We start from the raw sequence: 19,497 nt of genomic DNA, 5'->3' as shown, positions 1-19,497 counted from the left end.
GACAGCAGTTTTTAACAAGTGACCAAAAAAAGATTAGCTTATTAATTACACTATAACAACAACAATAACAACAATAACAATAATAATAATAAAAATAATAATAATAGCTCACCTCTGCATGCTTATATAAAATAAAAGTATTAAATTTAGGAGGAAAAACCATGACAAACTTACCATAAAAATAGCAAATTTGTGAGACAAAAGTGTTAAATGAAAATAATCTCAACACATGTATAGTAAAAACGAAAACATTTTTTAGTCAATGAACAATATGGATTTTTTTCCCGCAACCGACCTTTGGTGTTTTCATTATTTATTTATTTATTTATTTGCTGCCCATAAGCCAATTTCAGGTGAGCATCTCAAAATTCTGACTCACTAGGTCTAAATTTTGAGTTACATTTCTATGAATTTGAACTTACTCAAAAGGAAGTTGAAAATTGAACATACTCCGTAAAAGTAAAACATTACTGACTGGAGTTACCTTTGCCTGGCAGAGGCAGAAGCTTCTATACAGTTCATTTTGTACGGTTAGGTTGGGAAAGAAAATCTCACATATCTACAAATTCAGTGACTCTAATATGGCGCTGTCACTAATATTTTACTGTCGTCACATGTAGGGTCTTGCCGCTGAATAAACTGTGTCAAAATAAAAAATAAATTTTTTTTTATGATATATATACTCACCTTGTGATATTTCGATTAAAACACCGCCCCAAACTTTTAAAATACCCCTTTTTAAAAAGGAGTTTGGTTGGGCGTGCTCTCCGGAGCAGGGGCGTGGCGGAATGTGATAACAGCCCTAACTACGTATTTCGACGTAACGTATCACGTGTGTAAAAATGGCGGCTTGCAGTGGCAGGTCGTGGGTAGTGAAATACAACTGTATATTCTGACTTTGACTTTCTGTTTGTTTAGTTTCGAGATAATTTTTTACGTATTTTTAAACGCGGTTCGGCTCAATGACATGTGGCAGCATTAGCGGTTGAATGAGCGGTTTAAACTTGCAGTAGCTGCTGTCAGAAGCAGCTGTGGGCTACTCGAGTGTTTTTAAGTAGGAGAGAAGATGTTTTCACCTTGTTGGTCACGACTGTCCTGCGTGGCTTTGTCCAGCCGAGGACGTCTGAGGACGCTGAGTCTGTTCTCCAGCTCTGGATCCTCAAACTGGAGCAAAGTTGTCTCCGATGCTGAGAAGATCGTGGGATATCCGACTTCCTTCATGAGCCTCCGCTGCCTCCTCAGTGACGAGCTCAGTAACGTTGCCATGCACCTGAGGAAGTTGGTCGGCACTCAGCACCCTCTCCTCAACACTGCCAGGTAAACACCGGGTTCACCAGGTCCCCATAAATACAAAGAAACACAAAGATAGCGAGTTTATTATAGATAACTGCAAAAAATAAAAAAATAACATCTAGAAAATGCAGCTAGCTAAAATACGTTAAAAACTTGATTTTTAGGGAAATATGGGAATAAAGTGCGTACTTTCAGTTTTAACTTGAGGGGTTTAAAAATAATTCTGCATTACTACTTTAGGTGTTACAGCTATTTCAGAGCCTCAGATGTATTTAGACGAACTAACATACCTTTAAATAAAAGCATTGTTTATTTTCTTGTCGTATCTTTGGCAGTCAATGACCTGCTGGAGTCTAGAACCCATAGAAATCACCATATACAGCATTTCCTTCCTTTAGATGCTTTACTGCCTGTTTATGGGTCTCACTGCCCTCCGTTTTGTATTTAATAACTGTACAGGCATACTCTCTTGGGTTGAGATCAGGTGACTGACTTGGTCATTGAAGAATATTCCATTCTTGGGTTGCTTTTGCAGTGTGCGTCGGCTGATTATTGATTTCCCCTGTGGAGCTCTGTCTGCAACATTTGGCTGAATCTGAGCAGAGAGTGTAGCCCTGTACACCTCTGAGGTCATGCTTCTCTTCTGTAAACTCTACCTGTGGTGCTGGCAGGCATACATGCCCACGTCTACACCATGTTTGACAAATGTGATATGCTTCAGATCTCGGTGCAGGTTCTTTTAGGTGTTCTCTGTTAAGGTCTAAAATGGCTTGCCTGTTCTTGCGTGTAACCGGTGGTTTGCACCTTGCTGTAAATCCTCTGTTTTCATTCATGAATGTAGTCTTGAATGTAGACTGTGACATGTCCTCCAGAGTGTTCTTGACTCAGATGTTGAGAAGATGTTTTTCTGAACCAAGGAAATTCATCAGTTGTCCTCTTCGACTTTCTTCTGTGGTCTTAGACATTAAATCTAATCCAGAGATTTTATTTTATTTCATTAGTTTGCAATGAAATAATGATAGGACAGTCCAAGCCAACTGTACAACTGCACTTGACCTCATTTATCCTCGTATATCCTTTCATTACTCTGTCACCGTCAGGTTACAGAACAGCTGACCACAACCAGCAGTTATTGTTTGGGGGGGTTTTTTTGTTGTTGTTGTTTTTTCTTTGAGTCAAGCAACAGCCGATGCGTTGAGAGTGGAGTTTAATTATGTGTATTTGGAAAAGTGCATACACGTAAATTTCAGTGCTTCATTCTTTACATTTTGATGCAGGGGTACAGGGAGGACTCACTTTAGTCTGTGGTCAAGTGTTTGAAAGTGTCCATAGTTTGATGTGAATACTATAATATCATAAGTAAAGCCAGCTAATAGCCTGTTAATTTCCCAGCTTTGACTGCAAGACTGGCAGATGCGAGGAAACGTATAAACCGATACTAAATGCATTACTCTGATTGCTGTTCTGTCTTACAATAACATGTATTAGCTACATGTGACATGATAGCAACTGTAGGCTCTTCTGCTAAGAAGTTTGGCACTAGCCTTGACTCTGAAGTGTGGAGCTCTCTGCAGGAAGAAACAAATTAACCCTCATAACAATTCAGCAGAAAATTTGCTGTATGTGAAGAGAATGGGGCCACTGGCTGAGATTTAATAAAGATTGAGTTCTTGTACAAAAGTGTTTTTGGGCTGAATTTGGTTCATTTAGTTGCAAGAAATATTTGGAATGAGCAGGATTTCTTTGATGACTTAAGGTGCAACACTACAATTAAACATGTTAAAGATATAAACTAATAGAAATCACCCCGAAACTCCCCGGTTGGTTACCTAAACAGAGGATATATATCTTTGTATTACAAATTTGCTAAAATTGTAAGGGCAACTATTGCACCAACATAATTTTGTAGAACATAAATCAGGTGCAAAAGTTGTTTTTCCAGTTTTTTAACGTGTTTAATTCAAGGATTTTTACAAATGTATCACCGCATGAATCAGAAATGCAAAAAAAAGTCAATTACTACAAGGTTTTTAGGTATAACATTGCTCATAAATAAAGCTCAGAGTGATTTTTTTTTATATACAAACACCTCCATAAAAACTTTTAAGAGTATAGACAGGAAGAAAGAAGTTTGTGTTGTGAGTCTGTACCTCTTCAACCACTCCAAGTCTCTCACCCAGTTCTGTTGTCCAAGTTCAAATCAGTTTATATCCAAAAGATCTGGGGAAGATTCTCACACTATTATCAATCAATCCCTTTCATCTGGCTGTAGTCCAGATTACTTTAAAACATCCAGGGAAACAATAATTCGAGGCCAATTTCCAAACTCTTGTTTATTTCCAAACTCCTTGGCCAAAGCTGTTGCTCGTCAGCTTCAGATTGTTGAAGGAAACAGTATCTTTGCTTAATTTCAGTCTGGTTACAGACAGAACTACAGCACTGAAACCCTGCTTGAGCCTGGTTGTGCTGGAGGTTTCTTCCTGTTAAAAGGGAGTTTCTCCTTTCCACTGTTGCTAAAACACTTGCTCAAAGGAGGGTTTGGGGGGGGGGGTTTGCCCCATCGGTGTGAATGTGCGAATGGTTGTCTGTCTCTGTGTGGTGGCCCTGCGACAGACTGGCAACCTGTCCAGGGTGTACCCCTCCTCGTGCCCTATGACAGCTGATCTAGGCTCCAGGGCCCCCCGTGACCCTGAAAAGGATAAGCGGAAGCGAATGGATCGATGGAAAAATGCCACTGCAGGACAAAAGCTTAATCCAAACTGTGAAGCATGGTGGTGGAACCATCCAGGTTAGGGTCAGCTTTGCTACTTGATGTGTGTTGTGCTTTGTAATTATTGAAGGAGGAGAAGAGGAAAGCGGTCCATGACCTGAAGCTTAGGAGAGGTTGTCTAAGTGAGGAAAGAGGATAATGATCCAAAGTTCAAAAGAAACTTGTTTTTAGAGTAAGAATCAGAGTCCTGTTCTGAAGAGGGCTGTTCAATCAAGACATTTCAGACCCACTGACTCTGTTTTTCCAACCAGTGAATTCAATAAAGACACAAAAATTACAACTGTGTGATTTGCAACTTTATGTGTCTGTCTATAATAAAGATTTATTGTAGATGAACCGCAGACAATATTCTCAGTTCACAGTCCAAAAGCTTTTTTTTATTTTTTGCAACAGTTTATATGGTGCAAAAGCAAGTTCAGAAATATGTTTGTCCTTCATTTACGTCCAGTGAAGGATTTTAGAGGAAGTGACTAAAAATGCTCGGCACTCATTATTATCCCTGAACTTTATCCGGGGAGTTACCTGAACTTTGCTTTATCAAAAGAAATCAGGAACAGCACTAAGGAAAGAAAACAAGAAGAGTCCTCGAACTCAATCCTGCCATGCGGACGGGTGTGTTGGAAACAGGAACCCAAGGGTGTAATAACCTATACACCTAAATCTGATATGACAATCCATTTGGGTGTTGTAGCAGCAGGGGGTGGGGAGGCTGTGGGGGGGGAGGGGTGTAGCAGACCTCTTGACAGTCTGACTCCTCACTGTCAGCTTGGGTTGGCTGGTTCGTATTTCCCTCTGTGTCTCCGCCATAGACGCGCGGCAGATAAAAATATCCACAATAGCAGACAGGCAGACCCTCGTGGAGTTGGGTTTCGGTTTTTCCTTTCCTTTCATTCTCAAAAACTGCAGCTCAGCTAACTTCACCCCAAAGTGTGGAGTTACAGCGAGAGGCCTGCAGCCCAGAGAGAAGAAACTTTATTTGCTTTAAGGACAGTCCTTGAGAGTTTGACTTCGACTAGAACTCCCTTCTACTGGCTTCTACTCTTTGCATGTGATCTTCAGCCCCCACAGTGGGCATGACTGAAGGGTTATAACATAGTGTACAAAAGAATAGATGAGATAGGCGGAGGTCTTTTGAATAGTCCAGAGCAAGACAAGAACTGCTGAAGAGACAAAAACACTCCCAATAGCAAATATGTGAACAAGTAGCTGCTGCCAGTGTTTAACCTTCAAATGTGTTATAAAAAAAGACTTTAATTTGTGTTAAATTAGAAAAAAGAGGCTAGTTTCCATTTTGCATAGGCTGTAGATTTTCGATGGAATAATGTGTTAAACAAGGACTAGTGACTGATCGTTTTGCAGCAGCACTTTCTTTTCTTTTCTTTTCTGTTCTGTTCTGTTTGTTGCAGTATCATAAGTGCCCACTGGGATAAATTAGCAGAAAGGCTAAGAATAGTGTTAATAAAACTAGCTGATAACTTGCTTCACTAGCTTCACTCTGTCATCCAAATACCATCATTTCTGACTCTAAAAAACCCCCCAAAATGCTAACGTTGAGTCCAAAATCAACTTTAGCATTTATGCAGGCTTTGTCCATTTTTTATATACAGTCTATGCTGTTACCACTCTGCATCCAGTTCCAGCACTGCAATTAATTTATTTTCTTCCACTTATCCAATTCAGCATCACAGGGGATCTGGAGCTTGTCTCAGCTATCAAAGTGTACACCATGGACAGGTCGCCAATCTGTCACAGGCCTAACACATAGACACAGGGAACCATTCACACTAACATTCATACCTATAGTCAATTTAGAATTACAAATTTGGACTATTTAAATGAATTAAAATGTACACACATAAATGCAAAATGACAAATAAAATGAAGATGAGATGGTGCGCTTAGTTGCTGTGAAATGTGACAAAACATTGAAATCTGCCTTATTATTTTTATCCATTAAGTTTGGTTGTGTATAACTTGGCAAGAGAATCAGTTTTTAATTCTTCTCTGCTCTACATGATAATTTTAAACTACTGAGAAGAGAAAATAAAACATCGACAACTGCCTCTTACCTGGCCCCTTTAGAAACGTATTGTTATTAGTTTTTGCACAATAGCTTTAGGATATTTCACTTTCATACTGTGAGTATTTACAAAAGTGCCGACCTAAAAAGTATATAAAGATGGGCCAAAATTGGTGTGAAGAAACAGAAAAAGGATTGGTACTCTTTCTTAAAAAATATTGGAGAAAACCTCAAACGCTATGGTTTGGTTCAACTTTAAATGGTAGTTTCAGCATGTGGCATAGGTGGTCATATTGATTGAAATGATACACACAATAGTTTGAAAATGTCACATTGATCAAACCACTTTATGTCTTAAAGAATTTTTTCTTAATACTAAATGCAGAAGGACCGTGGATCACAGAGAGTCGAAGAATCAGTGGATCCTTTCAGTGTTATTAAAAGCAGCTACACATTGTGCTTTACAGTGAGGAACTGCCTGCTGTACACCTGACTTTATGGAAATATGAGTCAAATCCTGGAAACCGGTTTAAACTGTTAGTCAATACTCTAAACATATCATCATCTTAATGTATCTGCTGTGCACTGTAGAGGCGGATGCATTGCATAAAATCTGTTAAATCCTGGCAAACTGGGGGGGATAAGGCAGACACGGGATCAATACGACGCCACATGTGAGGTCATACATTTGCATGCATTAATCCCTGCCGGTACTGGACGGTGGCTAAAGTTCCTGAATTCCTGGGCTGCAGTAGCAGAGCAGAAGGCGTGGTGACCTGTTCGCAACCCTTTTAAAATGACAGCAGCCCATTTCTCTCTTTCTGCTCCCGCTCTCTTCTACCACATCATCTTTTTGCCCCACCCCCTTTGCACCCTTTGCAGGAGGGCGTTTGTGATTGATTGATGTATGCTGGTGCGGATGGTGACATAAATATTAATCATCTGCCACCCTCAGGCCACAGGCTTCCCTGGACTCCACAGCTTCATAATTTTCGCTCTCTGGTCGGTTTAGCTCAACGGGCCGTGCTGCTGCGTTCATCAGCGCCCCGGTCTCAGCAACTATTTTCCAACTGGGTAGAAATTTAAAGTAGCCATAAATAAATCTTCTGAGCTGCGATGAAAGACAGCCCTGCACAGTGTCATCATAAATTTCTGGAAACTGAGGTGTTTTATGTGATTGGGTTTTTTTTTTCTATTTCTTTTTTTTTTGGAGGGGGGGGCAAAGCTCGGGGGCATTTTTCCTCCTGGTAGCACAACACTGTGAATCACTCCTCTTTCTTTCTTCTGTCATCTTTTCACGCTTTCCCATTTCTGTCTGGCCTCTATTCCCTCCATCTCCCTCCGTCCCCTCCCTCTCTTCATGCTCCGTCTCTCACATCCACTATCTGTCTAGGGTTCCTCCGCCACCACCGCCCCCCCCCCCCCCCCTCTGTGGCGCAGGGGTGGGTCAGAGAGGGTGGGGGCTCGAGGTTGGTAAGGCCGCTGTCTGGGCTTCGAGCAGAGGGGGGCGTGGCTGCTCGTCTGCCTCGGAGCCCCTAACGAGAGCGTGATTCATGGCACAAGGGGCTCCCATAGGGACAGGATTAGAGGTGCTCTGTCTAACCGCTCCCCAGAGAGACTAAAAAGATATTTAATCTGCCCACCACACAAGCAGCTACCACTGGCCTCTGTGTGTTTGTGTGTGTGTGTCTTCGTGGGTGTGCGTGTGCCTCTGTGAACACCTCAGAAGATTGTTGGTGAAGGGGGTGGGAATACCACGACCACCTCCATCACCACAACCCTTCAAATCCAAAAGAAAAAAAGTCCTGCAGTAAAAAAATTATCATTTTTTTCTTGTTATTTTCTGTGTTCAGGAATAAAGTTTAGCAGTAACTATAAATTAACATGGCATTAAATGAATATGCAGAAGTGCGATACTACTGCTGCATGCAATGTGCAATATTTTGAAAAGCTCCTTTGTTGGATAAATAACACTTCTGATCAGAGAAACAAATATGCTGCATGTATGGGTGTCTAACAGTAGGGATATCAAAAATATGGTCATCTCTGAATGTGAGAGCAGACCTACTGTTTTTGCAGGGCAACCAATCAGAAGAAGTGTGATCTTAGAAGGAGGAGGAGCTAAAACATCTTATTTTAGACAAATGATGAACTGAGAGAAATACCAAGATAAATGTTGATTATTCTGACTCATGCACATCTGCTTTATTACAGTAGATAATAAGACAATTACTGCTCTGTTTTAGCTGTTTAAATTAAAAGTTTATTAACTGTAACTTTATAAAAGTATTACCATCCCATGCCAGTGGAACATGATGCTTTATATTCCCTAACTTTAGCTTTCACTGCCTTCTAAGAATTAAACCGAGGTGGTGGTGAAGCAGATATTGAGGTCATTCAGATGGCGCCACGTGCACTTTGCCAGATTCCTCTGGGTGGCATCGAATTCAAAGGTGTTGCACCAAAAGTCATTGCTTTGGTTGCCAGCAGATTGCCACAGTTGCCCATAGTATTTTGCAGAAAAACTAACTACTATCCAAGGTGGAAAAATTGTGTTGCAAACCAAAAATGGAGCAGGTTCACCTGCGGAGTTGTGCCTCATGCCTGCAGCTGGTTTGTGTCCAACTCAGAGGTTAGGATTAGAGAGAGATAGGTTAGGTTTAGGATAGGTTTTTAGGCTTGTCTGATCGGAGCTTTTCACTCATCATTGTCACATGTCGAAAATGTAAGGCAAGTTGACATCACGTGGTTATTGGTCACATGTCTGCAAAACATCAGTAAGTGGAGTAAGCATAAGTGGTACCTGCTACATCTTCCTGTGAGTTTGAACACGGCTGGTTGGCAGAGGTCTTTTTTGGATGTACTTTTGCCTGCGTGGGGCCTCCCAGCGCTCTGGCTTCATCCCAAATTCATGTATTAATTGGTGATTCTAGATTAGCCATAGGTGTAAAAATGGGTGTGAATGGTTGTGCTCCGTGTCTGCCCTGTGATAGACTTCCAGCTGGTCCTGACTTCACACTCTGTGTCTTTGCCAAAACATTGCTGCTTTTGTTGTCACTACACACAATGAAGAGTGCTTCATGTGAGAGGCAGCGCTTTAATGCTGATGCTGTTTCGTTGCAGAGGCTTCGTCTATGACAGTAAGAACAACCTTCAGATGAGGGGACTGGTTGTCCTGCTGCTGTCTAAAGCCGCAGGGCCAAGCCACGCCGCCTCCGATCTCCTAGCCCAAGACATGGTCAGTGGCATCTACCCCAGGTAAATCACCTCAAATCGTGATACTGTTGTGATAATTATGTCTCTGCTTATTAGTAATTAGATTTGGTTAGCAAATATCAATTAAAACACTCGTCTCTGCTTTTTTTTTTTCTTTATAATACATAACATGAAAACTGCAGCTGGTTGTTTTTCTCATTGAAGGTTAAATGTTCCACCTTCATTTGCAGTTGCATGGCTGCTAAATCAAATCTGTAACCACACACAGGCAGCCAGGCTTTCACTTTTCATGTATGTGCTGTTCGGGGGGAAAACAGTGGGCAGTGTGAACATCTGTAGCGATGGATCGTAGAGCCATAAATGTGCGTGGCAAGCCGAGCGAGAAAGGCGATGCCACTTTTGTCCCTGCTACATGGCTGCTGAAGGATAAACAGTGAAATAAAATCCTCGTGTCAGGTAATTCTATCTCGTCCTCTGTGGTTATCCTCCATATCAATTCCTGTAAATGAAGCACTACATCATCCTGTGAATATGATGAAATATGGAGACAATACAGGCGCAGTTGCAAGATCAAGTGTTTTGTATTGTATTCGGTTATATTTAGATTCCGGGTAATTGTGAGGGGAAATACATTAGGGAGAAATTTTAGCCTGAAAAATGTACATGAGGTGTGAAAACTTTTGTTGATGAAAATTTGATAATAAAAAAAAGTACTTTTTTTTTTTTGGTCTAGGGATAGACAAGAAATGTAGCCAAAGAAGGGAAGGGGAATTCTGTAAAGGCTCACGATCACTTCTCAGTCAGTGTATCACGAGCTCAGCGGCCTCCCAGGCATCAGTTGAAACTATAGATGGTGTAAAAGAGAGACGCAGCTCCTGGGACTGAAAAGTGAAGCCGCTGCTGAAATACCTTAAACCTGCATTCTTGTTCATGCCCAACAGGGGGAGACTCCACTAGTTGTAATAAGATTTCTGGTTGTATGAAAGTCTGAGGAGAAACTGTGACCTCAGTAAATTTGAGGCTTAGTCTCTTGTTTGTTTGTTTTTCACGGTGTACTGGGGAAAAAAAGCCATGAAGCCCATTATGTAAACAAAGGTCATTGTTAAGGTCTTTACACACCGGCCACGTAAAATTCGTGCAAATATTATTTTTTTAAATTTAATTAAAAAAATTTATTTGTAAAAACTGATTAATTAAGATAAGAATAGGTGTGTCTAAAAAACCAAGCTCATTTCAAATTTTTCAAACCCAAATAAACAGATCTGTCCAATCGGACCAGACGTACTGGTACTGAACACACAATGACATGGAAATAGTAAAATATTACTGGTTTACCTCGGACACACAGCTAGACTCTGCAAACAATAGCTCACACATCCTGAAATATTGCAAAAGCATTCGTAATACAGCTTCCTGAGAATTGGATGAACCCAGAATCTCTATTTCTTCCTTTCCTGGTTTAGAGACACCAGGACCAGGGAAAAAAAACCCCAGAAAGAAACACCAGGACCAGCTCGTCATTGCTCGATAGAAAAAGAGGATTATGGGTATGCTTACTGGCTAGCAACATAGCAAATGCCAGTTTATAGCCAATGAGCTTGCGGTGTGAGGCTTTCACAACCGGACTTGACTAACAAATTTAGAAGAACAGCTAATACTATAAATAATTTTAAAGCTTTTAAGAAAGGGAACAGGTGCAAAGATTATTCAGTATTACTGTTTTAGCTCTATTATGTCTGCTTATTAAGTTGGGCTGAAACTCCCCGCTGTCACTGGTCATGAGAGGTGAAGATTATATTTTTAGGCTTATATATGCCACAGCCCAGGTAGTATATAATAATATCATATTCCAGTAGCGCTTGGACCAAATCCTCCATCCTCTTGGCTGCTGGAGCTTCTGGGTTTACCACCTTGCACCCAGGTTGTATGCACTCTAACCAGTCATCCCCATTGGGTTGGTTTGCCACTGTTAGCCATTTGAGTGTCATAGCTTTAAAAAATGTTACAGACGTCCATAATTCCGGCATTAATTAGAAGTTAAATTTTAGTATTAAACTAAGATTGGTACACGATTCATATAAATTTGCTCCCCAGAGTATGAATCTGGCATATCTTCGCAAATACGTATTAAACTGAAATCATCATATTCATGTTCTCAACAAAATGCCATCAATTACTCTGGCAAACTGCTTTGAGATGGAGGGAGTTTCAGCCTTGGTTTCCAGACTGGAGGTGTTCAGTCTCAGTTGTTTAGAGTTCTTTAAAATGAGCAATAAAGCCTCAGGGAGCAGCTGCAGACTGTTAAGTCTAAATATGGTGTAAATGCAATAAAATGGCTCAACAAAATCACAAACTTAACACAGCAGTTTATTTTACATATTTAAATAAAAAGTGTTTAATGTGGTGTTGATGCTCTGATGCTAAAATACTTTAGGCAGTGCTCCACAGTCCTCTCAGGCTTCCACACACATATCCAACTAGCAGCATGCAGCTCAGAACAGGGGTGTGGGTGTGTGCCAAGTGGTTTCCAGAAGTGACTGCTGTGTTTGGCGTGGCTATGTGCTGGGAGCCTGAAAGCCTCCTTTCTTACTGCAAGCTGGCACCAGGCACATGTGTGCAGTGGAGCCGCGTCTGTGCAGAAACATCCTAATATTAGAACTAATTGAAATAAGCCAGGCGTTGTGGAGGAGCTCGAGCCCAGCCCCGTTCGGTCTGCAAGGCCGCGAGTTTCTACACAGTCACCTCGTGTTACATCCCTGTGACACCGGATCACCGAATCCAACATGCTGCATTCTCTCACTTGCGTGATAGATGGTCCGAACCCAAACACACACACACACAGAGCATGACTTGATCACCTCATTTGCACTATTTTGCCTCTTCTCTCTCTCTCTCTCTCTCTCTCTCTTTCTCTGCCCCCACCTCTCATGAGCTCATTAGCACCTCTGCTGATGGCGAGATGGAAGGATGGAGGGAGTCAGGGTGGGGCGGGTTTGGGGGGTGATTGAAACCTCCGGGGGATGGTCTCCTCCCTCCTGACAGGCAGCATTTGTAAAACATTTCCCACTCTGCTGCCTGACACTGATGATTCACCAGAGCACCACCATGATAGATAGATAGATGGATAGAAACACAGGCACATACATGTACAGTCCAACTTGTACCCACCACACCTCTTAATTTTTTGTGACAAATGAAAACCATGCTACTGTGCATCATGCAGGCCGTGTGATGGACAGGCCACCTCTTTAAATCGCACACAGGGACGCACACAGATCTGCAAGGCAGTGTTTGATGGCGAGGCAGACTGCGGAGGGAGGAAATTGAACAGAACAGTCAGGACAAGGGGCGTGGTGAGGGGCGTTACACCTCTGCAAGATGGCATCGGTTGCTATGCAACTGGGCACCAAAGCTATTTATACATCGGCCCCCTTGTCCCCCTTTTTCCTCCCCAAGCTCTACTGCTGCTGATCAGGTCTGGCAGAGTGGAGAGTGGGAATTTGTATGCACCGGAGTTCGACTGACAGGGGGGTTCTGGTACTTTGTGCAGGAGTTTCATTTTGGGTTTCCTCATTTTCTTCCACTGCTGTTAGAAGTTAAAACGATAAATAATAATAATAATATTATCTCTAAAAGAAAAAAATGAATTCTCACCAATTAAACATTTTGCATTGAACCACATTGGGAAATTAATTATCTACATTAATTCAATCTGATCGATCATCTGCCAGATTCAAATCTTTTATCTTTTCTTTTTTTAGCGACTCCCTTCACCTTTTCAAAGATCTCTTGTTTGGCCTTAAAATATAAATAGATAGTTTTTTCTTCCAGCAACCTTTTTATGTATATAATCAAAATAAGCATCCAGAAACAAACCAATACAAAAAAGCACAAACTAAAAAACTGCTCTACTTCCATGAATAAAACATCAAGAATATTTGGAGAAAATACCTGGGTTGGATAAATACTGCATGATTTATAGACATTATTTTTTTTCTTTTTGTTCACTAAACTCACACCTGCACCATCATGCAACTTGTCCACTGGTGGAGGCCTTTTGTAACGGTCAATGTAGCAGAAATGAAAAATGCTGCTGCGGGGATGTGAGACAAAGTGGGGGACCAATCCATGCCCAGGTCTGGGTCTCCACTGACAGGTGATTTAACTTGAAGGACTTCTAGGTAAGTACTGAAAATGTTGCCGTAGCTTGATATAATATTTGTGGATTTTTGAAGAATAAAAAAACAACCCAAATCAGCTCTTTTACTCTAAATAGGGCAGCGATTTTCAAAATGAGCATTATCATGAAAAAATTTGCAAGACAAGCAATTAAGACCATAAACTTCAAGTAATCAGGAAGTAAAATAAAAAGTGGGGTTGTTTTGCCTGCAGACCTCTACATCCTTTTACTGTTTTTTTTAGGTAGGAGAGTCGCCCCCTGCTGGCTGTTTAGGAAATAAAATGAGCATAATATGTTTTTCTGAAAAACTTAAGACTTAAATTTTTATTCACGTATTAACATGATGGGAGTTTTTTGTTTTGTTTTTTGCCCCTTTTTTTCTTTTTTCTTGTGTAGTGTACTTCGGAAAATCTGATAAAATAAAAATTTCCCAGATTGTTACTTTACTTGAAACAATTATGCACTGAAATAAAAATGATAAATTCATAAATAGTTTTGTTTCAGTGTTTTCAAAATAAAGAACGGCTCTGACAAAAATGTCACTCTGTTTAAAAACTGTAATGTGTCTCGATTGCTAAGTTGTTGTTTGTTTGTTTTTTAACTTAGTAGACTTAAACTGACATTGCTGTCTGGATTTTTTATTCATAAACAAGCATAAAATGAGCTGCTTCATTAAATAAAGTCACTTTAAGGTTGGCCAAATAGGCTCTGAAGTGAGAATCATAAAGTGACATTTTTAAAGCCGGTTTCAGCAGAGAAACTCTTGTATATTGATTTAACCAAGGCTAAAGGGGCTGCTTTTTTTTTCTGTGTCAATGACCATTTGTCGGGTATTGTATATTATTTTGCTGTATCCCTGTGGAGCTTGAGTAGACGGTCTCTTGGCTCTCTCTTAGTTCAAGTGAAAAAGCAAAGAAAAGGGTCACCGTAAGATGACTTGGAATAAATTTTAGCCTGTTGTTTTTGCGATCCAGAATCAGCCCCGGCTCTTTTTCTTGTTCCTCTTGTTGAAACAATGAGTCTTCCTCGTGCAGCCCACCGAGCGTAGCCATCACTTCAAGGCACCTTGAGAACACGAGCCTGTCAATCTGTTAATTTCCTCTTATTTAAACCCTGAACTTATTAACTTCTCATTCTGTGTTGTTGCTCTGCGTCACCGAGCAGAGAAACCAACCAGACAATGGGTGTGATTGAGAGGCAAAATAGATGACATTATTGAATTTTAATCACATCTTTTCCTTCACCGTCGTCGAACACGGCAATTACCTGGCTACAAGTGTGTGTGTGTGTGTGTGAGTGTGTCTTTAGGAAGGAGTTGAAGCTCAAAGCCGACGACCGGCTCATCAGGTCCTCATGGCGGCTGAAAGAAGGTCGTAAGTGGCTATCAGTGCACCCGACCCTGTCTGGATGGATCCCTCCTGTCACAGCATGGCGAGCTCCTTCCATATGGAGAGGGGCCTAATTATCCCCCACCAATGACTGAATCAACATTTGATTATATCCTCCCCAAGGCTGCGCTGAAAGGCTCTATTCAAAGACCACGTTTATGTCTTTTCTCTCATAATCAAGAAAGGCTGTTATTTGCTAATGATAAGCCTAATTTCTTTTTTTAACACAACCACTGACGTGCTGTGCAGCAAAATGTCTGACATATCTGCTGCTTTATGCCCTTGAGGATACCGACTCCGATTTTAAAGGGGACCTATTATACTTATCCATAATTTATGTCATATATTTATACAGCTACAACAGTGGATGCTCGTATTAAACATGGCCAAAGATTCATATAATAAGATCAGCGTATGCAGACTTTTTTTTTTTTTTTCTGCATTTGGATCTGTAGGCTGTTGAAGTCGGGAGATGTACCTAATATCGTTGCTCGTCTCTGGCACACTGAACAGAAAGGGCAACCAATCAGGGTAATAGTGGCTTAAAGGGAAAAGGAAGAAGGCTGAAAAGGCTCGTTTCTGACGTAGACTGTATATAAAAGAAGTACTTAAAGTTGCGTTGTTTTTGATGACCAGCGCGGGGAGGGGGGCTCCTATGGTTCCAAAACGTCCATTAATATAGAAGCCGATGGGAAAATGTATCTCCCACAGTTCCTCGTGGGTTTCAAATCTTGGTGGTCTACAGCCAAAATGTTTCAGAAATATACGTAATAAAACATTTCTAATATTGGACCACTGGCTCTGGTTTTCATGATGTGCTACCAGGTCGGGTGTAAGACCAAAAGCTCATAACTACAACCAGAAAAGACACAGACCTTGGATTCGACCTTCTTAGTGTAATTTGTCTAAGTACAGATTAATGATTAACAAACTTCTGTGTGTCTGAAAGGAAAAACATGTGAGCCGGTATATTGGCTTTTTAATTTACCAAATATCTGCGTGGTGCCCGTCTGACTTTGTATTGGAGTTCAGAGTCGTAGCCGACAATGCAATCACTGTGGTGACTGCAAACACATCCTTTATTAAATTCAGTACAGTTTTTTATCAGTGGATCTAAAGCTAAGCTAAACTGCTAATATAGGGCTTTATTCATTTTTCTCCACAAATGTCTAAATTTGTTACATAATAAAGAACAGATGAGAAAACATATGCTTGTAATTTATGATTAAAACTCATCTAATAGCCAATCAAGTCAGCTTTATTTAAATAACATTAAAAATGCAACAGATGTGAAAGTGCTGGGCAACATCTGCAGTCAGTTGTTTTAATCATCTTATTTGGACTTAGCACATCCAAATCAATGGGTAATGGCACATTTTAAAAATTCGTCCCATTTAATGGTTTGACACATTTTAGAGACCCTCTCTTTTTATAAGTGTTTGATTGAAGTGAAAGGACTGCAGCTCCTGAATATTGGCGCTTTATTGGTTGAATAGATGGTTTTCCTTTTCTGAACGTGGAAGATCAAGAAACCCATAAGTCCTTTGTTTTGACCGATTTCTTTGTGATCAGCATACCTCTGCGGTAATGCTTGAATGAGTTTTCAAACTTTGCCGACTCGAAGACAATAAAAATGTTTCTGTCAAAAAGCTCTCTAACTGTCAAACCTCAGGAACGCCTATTTTAAAAGCTGCTGACGACAAAGCTGTGATTTTTAGATTTATTGTTGTTTTTGGTGGGGGGATTTCTGTCTCACAGTCAGAGGAACCTGGCAGAAATCACAGAGTTGATCCACACAGCCTTCCTGGTGCATCGTGGGATTGTTAACTTGAAGGAGTGGACGGACTCAGACGGCCCGCTGAAGGACATGCAGTTTGGGAATAAGATGGCTGTTCTGAGCGGCGACTTTCTGCTGGCCAATGCTTGCACGGGACTGGCCCAGCTCAACAACACTAAGGTATCCTGTCCGTCACTAACACTTCTCCTGAGAAATATTTGACCTGACATGACTGATTTCAGGGGGAAGGGCTGCTCAGTATGAGCCCTTCGAGGTCCCGAGAGCCTCACGTATCAGTGCCAGACTTCATACCAACATCTTTTCTCTCAGTCATCTCTTTGTAGACATGAAATGTATTCAATAAAACACATTTTTAGCAGTTTTGCTAATTCTTATTCAAGGTGATGCAATCCTGATATTCATTTATTTGTGTTAATCTGCTTTAATGTCATGTTTTTCATTTTGCCTGCTTACTGCTCCCAATTCCTTTCCTATAGTCCTTTACATCCTATCCCAGGGTTAGGGCCTGAAAGCCTAGAAAGCCTAGCTTCATCCCAGACCTTTTGAATCATCTCCTAATATTGTTTTTGATTAATGTCAGCATTATCAGTTGAAGAATCAGATACCAATCGGAGAAGAGTTTGTCAACTAAAGAAAATGGGAAAGGAAAAAAGTCCTGAAAAAAGCTTGATTTGTAGTCCTGTGTTGAACCTGGGCTGACAAAACAGAGCAGATCATGTTGGACATGGAACTAATAAATATTACAGAATATTCCCTTTTACTGAAGAGCTGGAGAGAGAGAAACGACTCAAAATCAATTGAATCTAACCCAGATCGCTAGAGCAAAAGAAATGAGAGGAAAAAAGCTTTTTGCTTTTGCTTTTCAGTAGACTGCTCACATGGCGTATTACTAGCAAGCGGATCCATCACAGTCATGGTTGCGTTGCCAAAATGCGAAGCTATATTTCTATAGTTCACTTCAAGCTACAGCACAAGTTGCATCATAGGACATATGCCTAAGGATTTCAAGCATTTAAATGAACAACTGTTCATTTAGATTTTTTTGTGTGCACACATGTGCATAGTGTAGTGAACGTTCTATTTTCAAATATCAGAGCTTTGCAACTGTGAGATGAAATGTGTTCAATGTGTTTGTTTGACGTGACACAAACGATAATCGTAAAGACAGTGGTTTACCCATCGGGCACCTTTTTAGTTAAATCAGGGCTGTCAAATTTATTTTAGTTCAGGGCCCGCAGACTTCTTCAGATTTTCCTCTTTTGTTTAAATGTAAAGGTCCATGTGAAAATGTTCACATTTAATGAACTGTTTTTTATTTGCAAAACACGAAGAGCAATTTGAACAATATGCATTTTTTCCACTTTGAGTCATTCCAGTTATTTAAAAATAAAATACACTGGCATTGGTTCTTGGCTTAACCACATCACTTGTGTGCAGTGTAGCAGACTATATGTGAGGTCTTTCAGTCGTTCTAGTGATGATGCAAAGTACTGGAAAAACTTCCACATTTTTTTCCTCCGTCTGTGATTTTCAGCGCTGCAAACCCAGACTGGATCCTTTGGCGGGCCGTTTTTGGCACCCTGGGGTTAAATGGTTCTAGAAAACCAAAGCTTTGGTTCAGACATAGTGGGATAGAACAGTTCTTCACTGCTAATTTGGGGGGGGGGCTTTTTTGTCATTTTGAAGATCTGAAACAGAATTAAATGACTTAATTGTCTTTCTTTGACACATCCTTCAACTTTCCAACAAATTTCAAGAAATTCATCTCAGTTTTTGCAGGCTAAGAAAGAGGGCGTGCACTCCAGCAGTTTAAGTGGAGGAATAACTTCTATTACAACTACAACTTGGCTAATGGTAACACTTTCTCATAGCATTGTTTTAGTGAGCAGACACTGCTTGGCAAGCATGACAAGTTTTGAAATTCAAGGATGTGTGATGAGACACAGGTGAGACCTGATCTTTTCCTGGTTCCTAGATTCTCAGCAGGTGGTCCCTTTTCTTGACAATTCAGCTGTTATTCTAATAACTTCATGTTTCACACGGTAATCATCTGGCCACCTGGAGGGGCTTTCATGCTCAAACTCCTTCAAACATGGATCTTCCTAGCAGCATATTTGAGGTGCAAGTGTCAGTCTTTGCTACATGCTGGTAACGAGGTTATCAAGCATATAAACTAGTTATAGTTTTAATCTTTTGACGTTGGTGTGGGGGCAGCCTTGTGAGAGCATCTGAGATCATATCTGCTGCGTAGCCTGGTAACCCCTCGTTGACAGATGCTGTCACCACGCTGCTGCCTCAGAATGCAGTTGCCTGAGTGGATCAAAATAACCATCTCCCCCTCCCGTGCCATCAACCGGACCAGCCCTTGCCGCCTACCCTGATGCTTCTTTTTCAGCACACGCAGGCATATGTTGTAGGTTCCCAGTAGTGCTTGTTGTATAAGAAACACAGAGGGAGTTATAAACCAACCTTTCCTTGATCAGTTACAGATAATTCTAAAGGTGTGGTGCTTCCTTAATAGTGCTAATTGGCTCTGTAACAATACTAAGAGATAATAGACACTCTGCGGCTAAGCTACAAATTACAGTAATGGAACTGATATTGTTGTTTCCCTGGAAGATGAAGAAAAACACAGTGAGAATGAAATGATGGCAGATCTGCTGATGACTCAAACTAACGATGATTTAATCCTATTAAGCGTGCATTCAAGCCAAGCACATTGGCATTGATTAAACTGAACGCTTACAGCACATTTTCCTTTAGCATTGTTCATTTTCAAGGTGAGAACAATGCCATTCATACTCAGCTAGCACTAAATTACCACAGAGCAAT

General features: G+C 40.8%; 2 protein-coding genes across 8 annotated transcripts in view; one reads left to right on the top strand and one right to left on the bottom strand.

Annotated features, from left to right (window-relative positions):
- sobpa (sine oculis binding protein homolog (Drosophila) a) overlaps window positions 1-1,204 on the bottom strand; it is a 63,428-nt gene extending 62,224 nt beyond the window's left edge. For 5 of the 6 annotated variants that reach the window (XR_014890046.1, XR_014890047.1, XM_085258099.1 and 2 more), the window contains exon 1: window positions 1,077-1,202. The gene's annotated coding sequence lies outside the window, so the exon portion shown is untranslated. Of the gene's footprint in view, window positions 1-1,076 lie in introns of all 6 variants that reach the window. The other variant, XM_085258102.1, reaches the window with a different exon arrangement.
- Window positions 810-19,497, top strand: part of pdss2 (prenyl (decaprenyl) diphosphate synthase, subunit 2) — a 38,215-nt gene continuing 19,527 nt past the window's right edge. Inside the window, exons 1-3 of one of the 2 annotated variants that reach the window (XR_014890048.1) lie at window positions 810-1,317; window positions 9,207-9,341; window positions 16,626-16,824. Coding sequence is in view for 1 of the 2 variants with exons in the window: in XM_085258105.1 (XP_085114231.1) it covers window positions 1,067-1,317; window positions 9,207-9,341; window positions 16,626-16,824 (585 nt within the window). In the remaining variant the exon portion in view is untranslated. The remainder of the gene's footprint in view (window positions 1,318-9,206; window positions 9,342-16,625; window positions 16,825-19,497) is intronic. The other variant, XM_085258105.1, reaches the window with a different exon arrangement.

Source organism: Mchenga conophoros, linkage group LG19 (genome assembly GCF_057382185.1).
Source record: "Mchenga conophoros isolate Kocher_MC1m ecotype Shallow Benthic linkage group LG19, M_conophoros_male_GT1.1, whole genome shotgun sequence".
NCBI classification, from domain to species: domain Eukaryota; kingdom Metazoa; phylum Chordata; class Actinopteri; order Cichliformes; family Cichlidae; genus Mchenga; species Mchenga conophoros.
The sequence above is the reverse complement of the archived record's forward strand: the minus strand, read 5'-3'. Positions and strand labels throughout refer to the sequence as shown.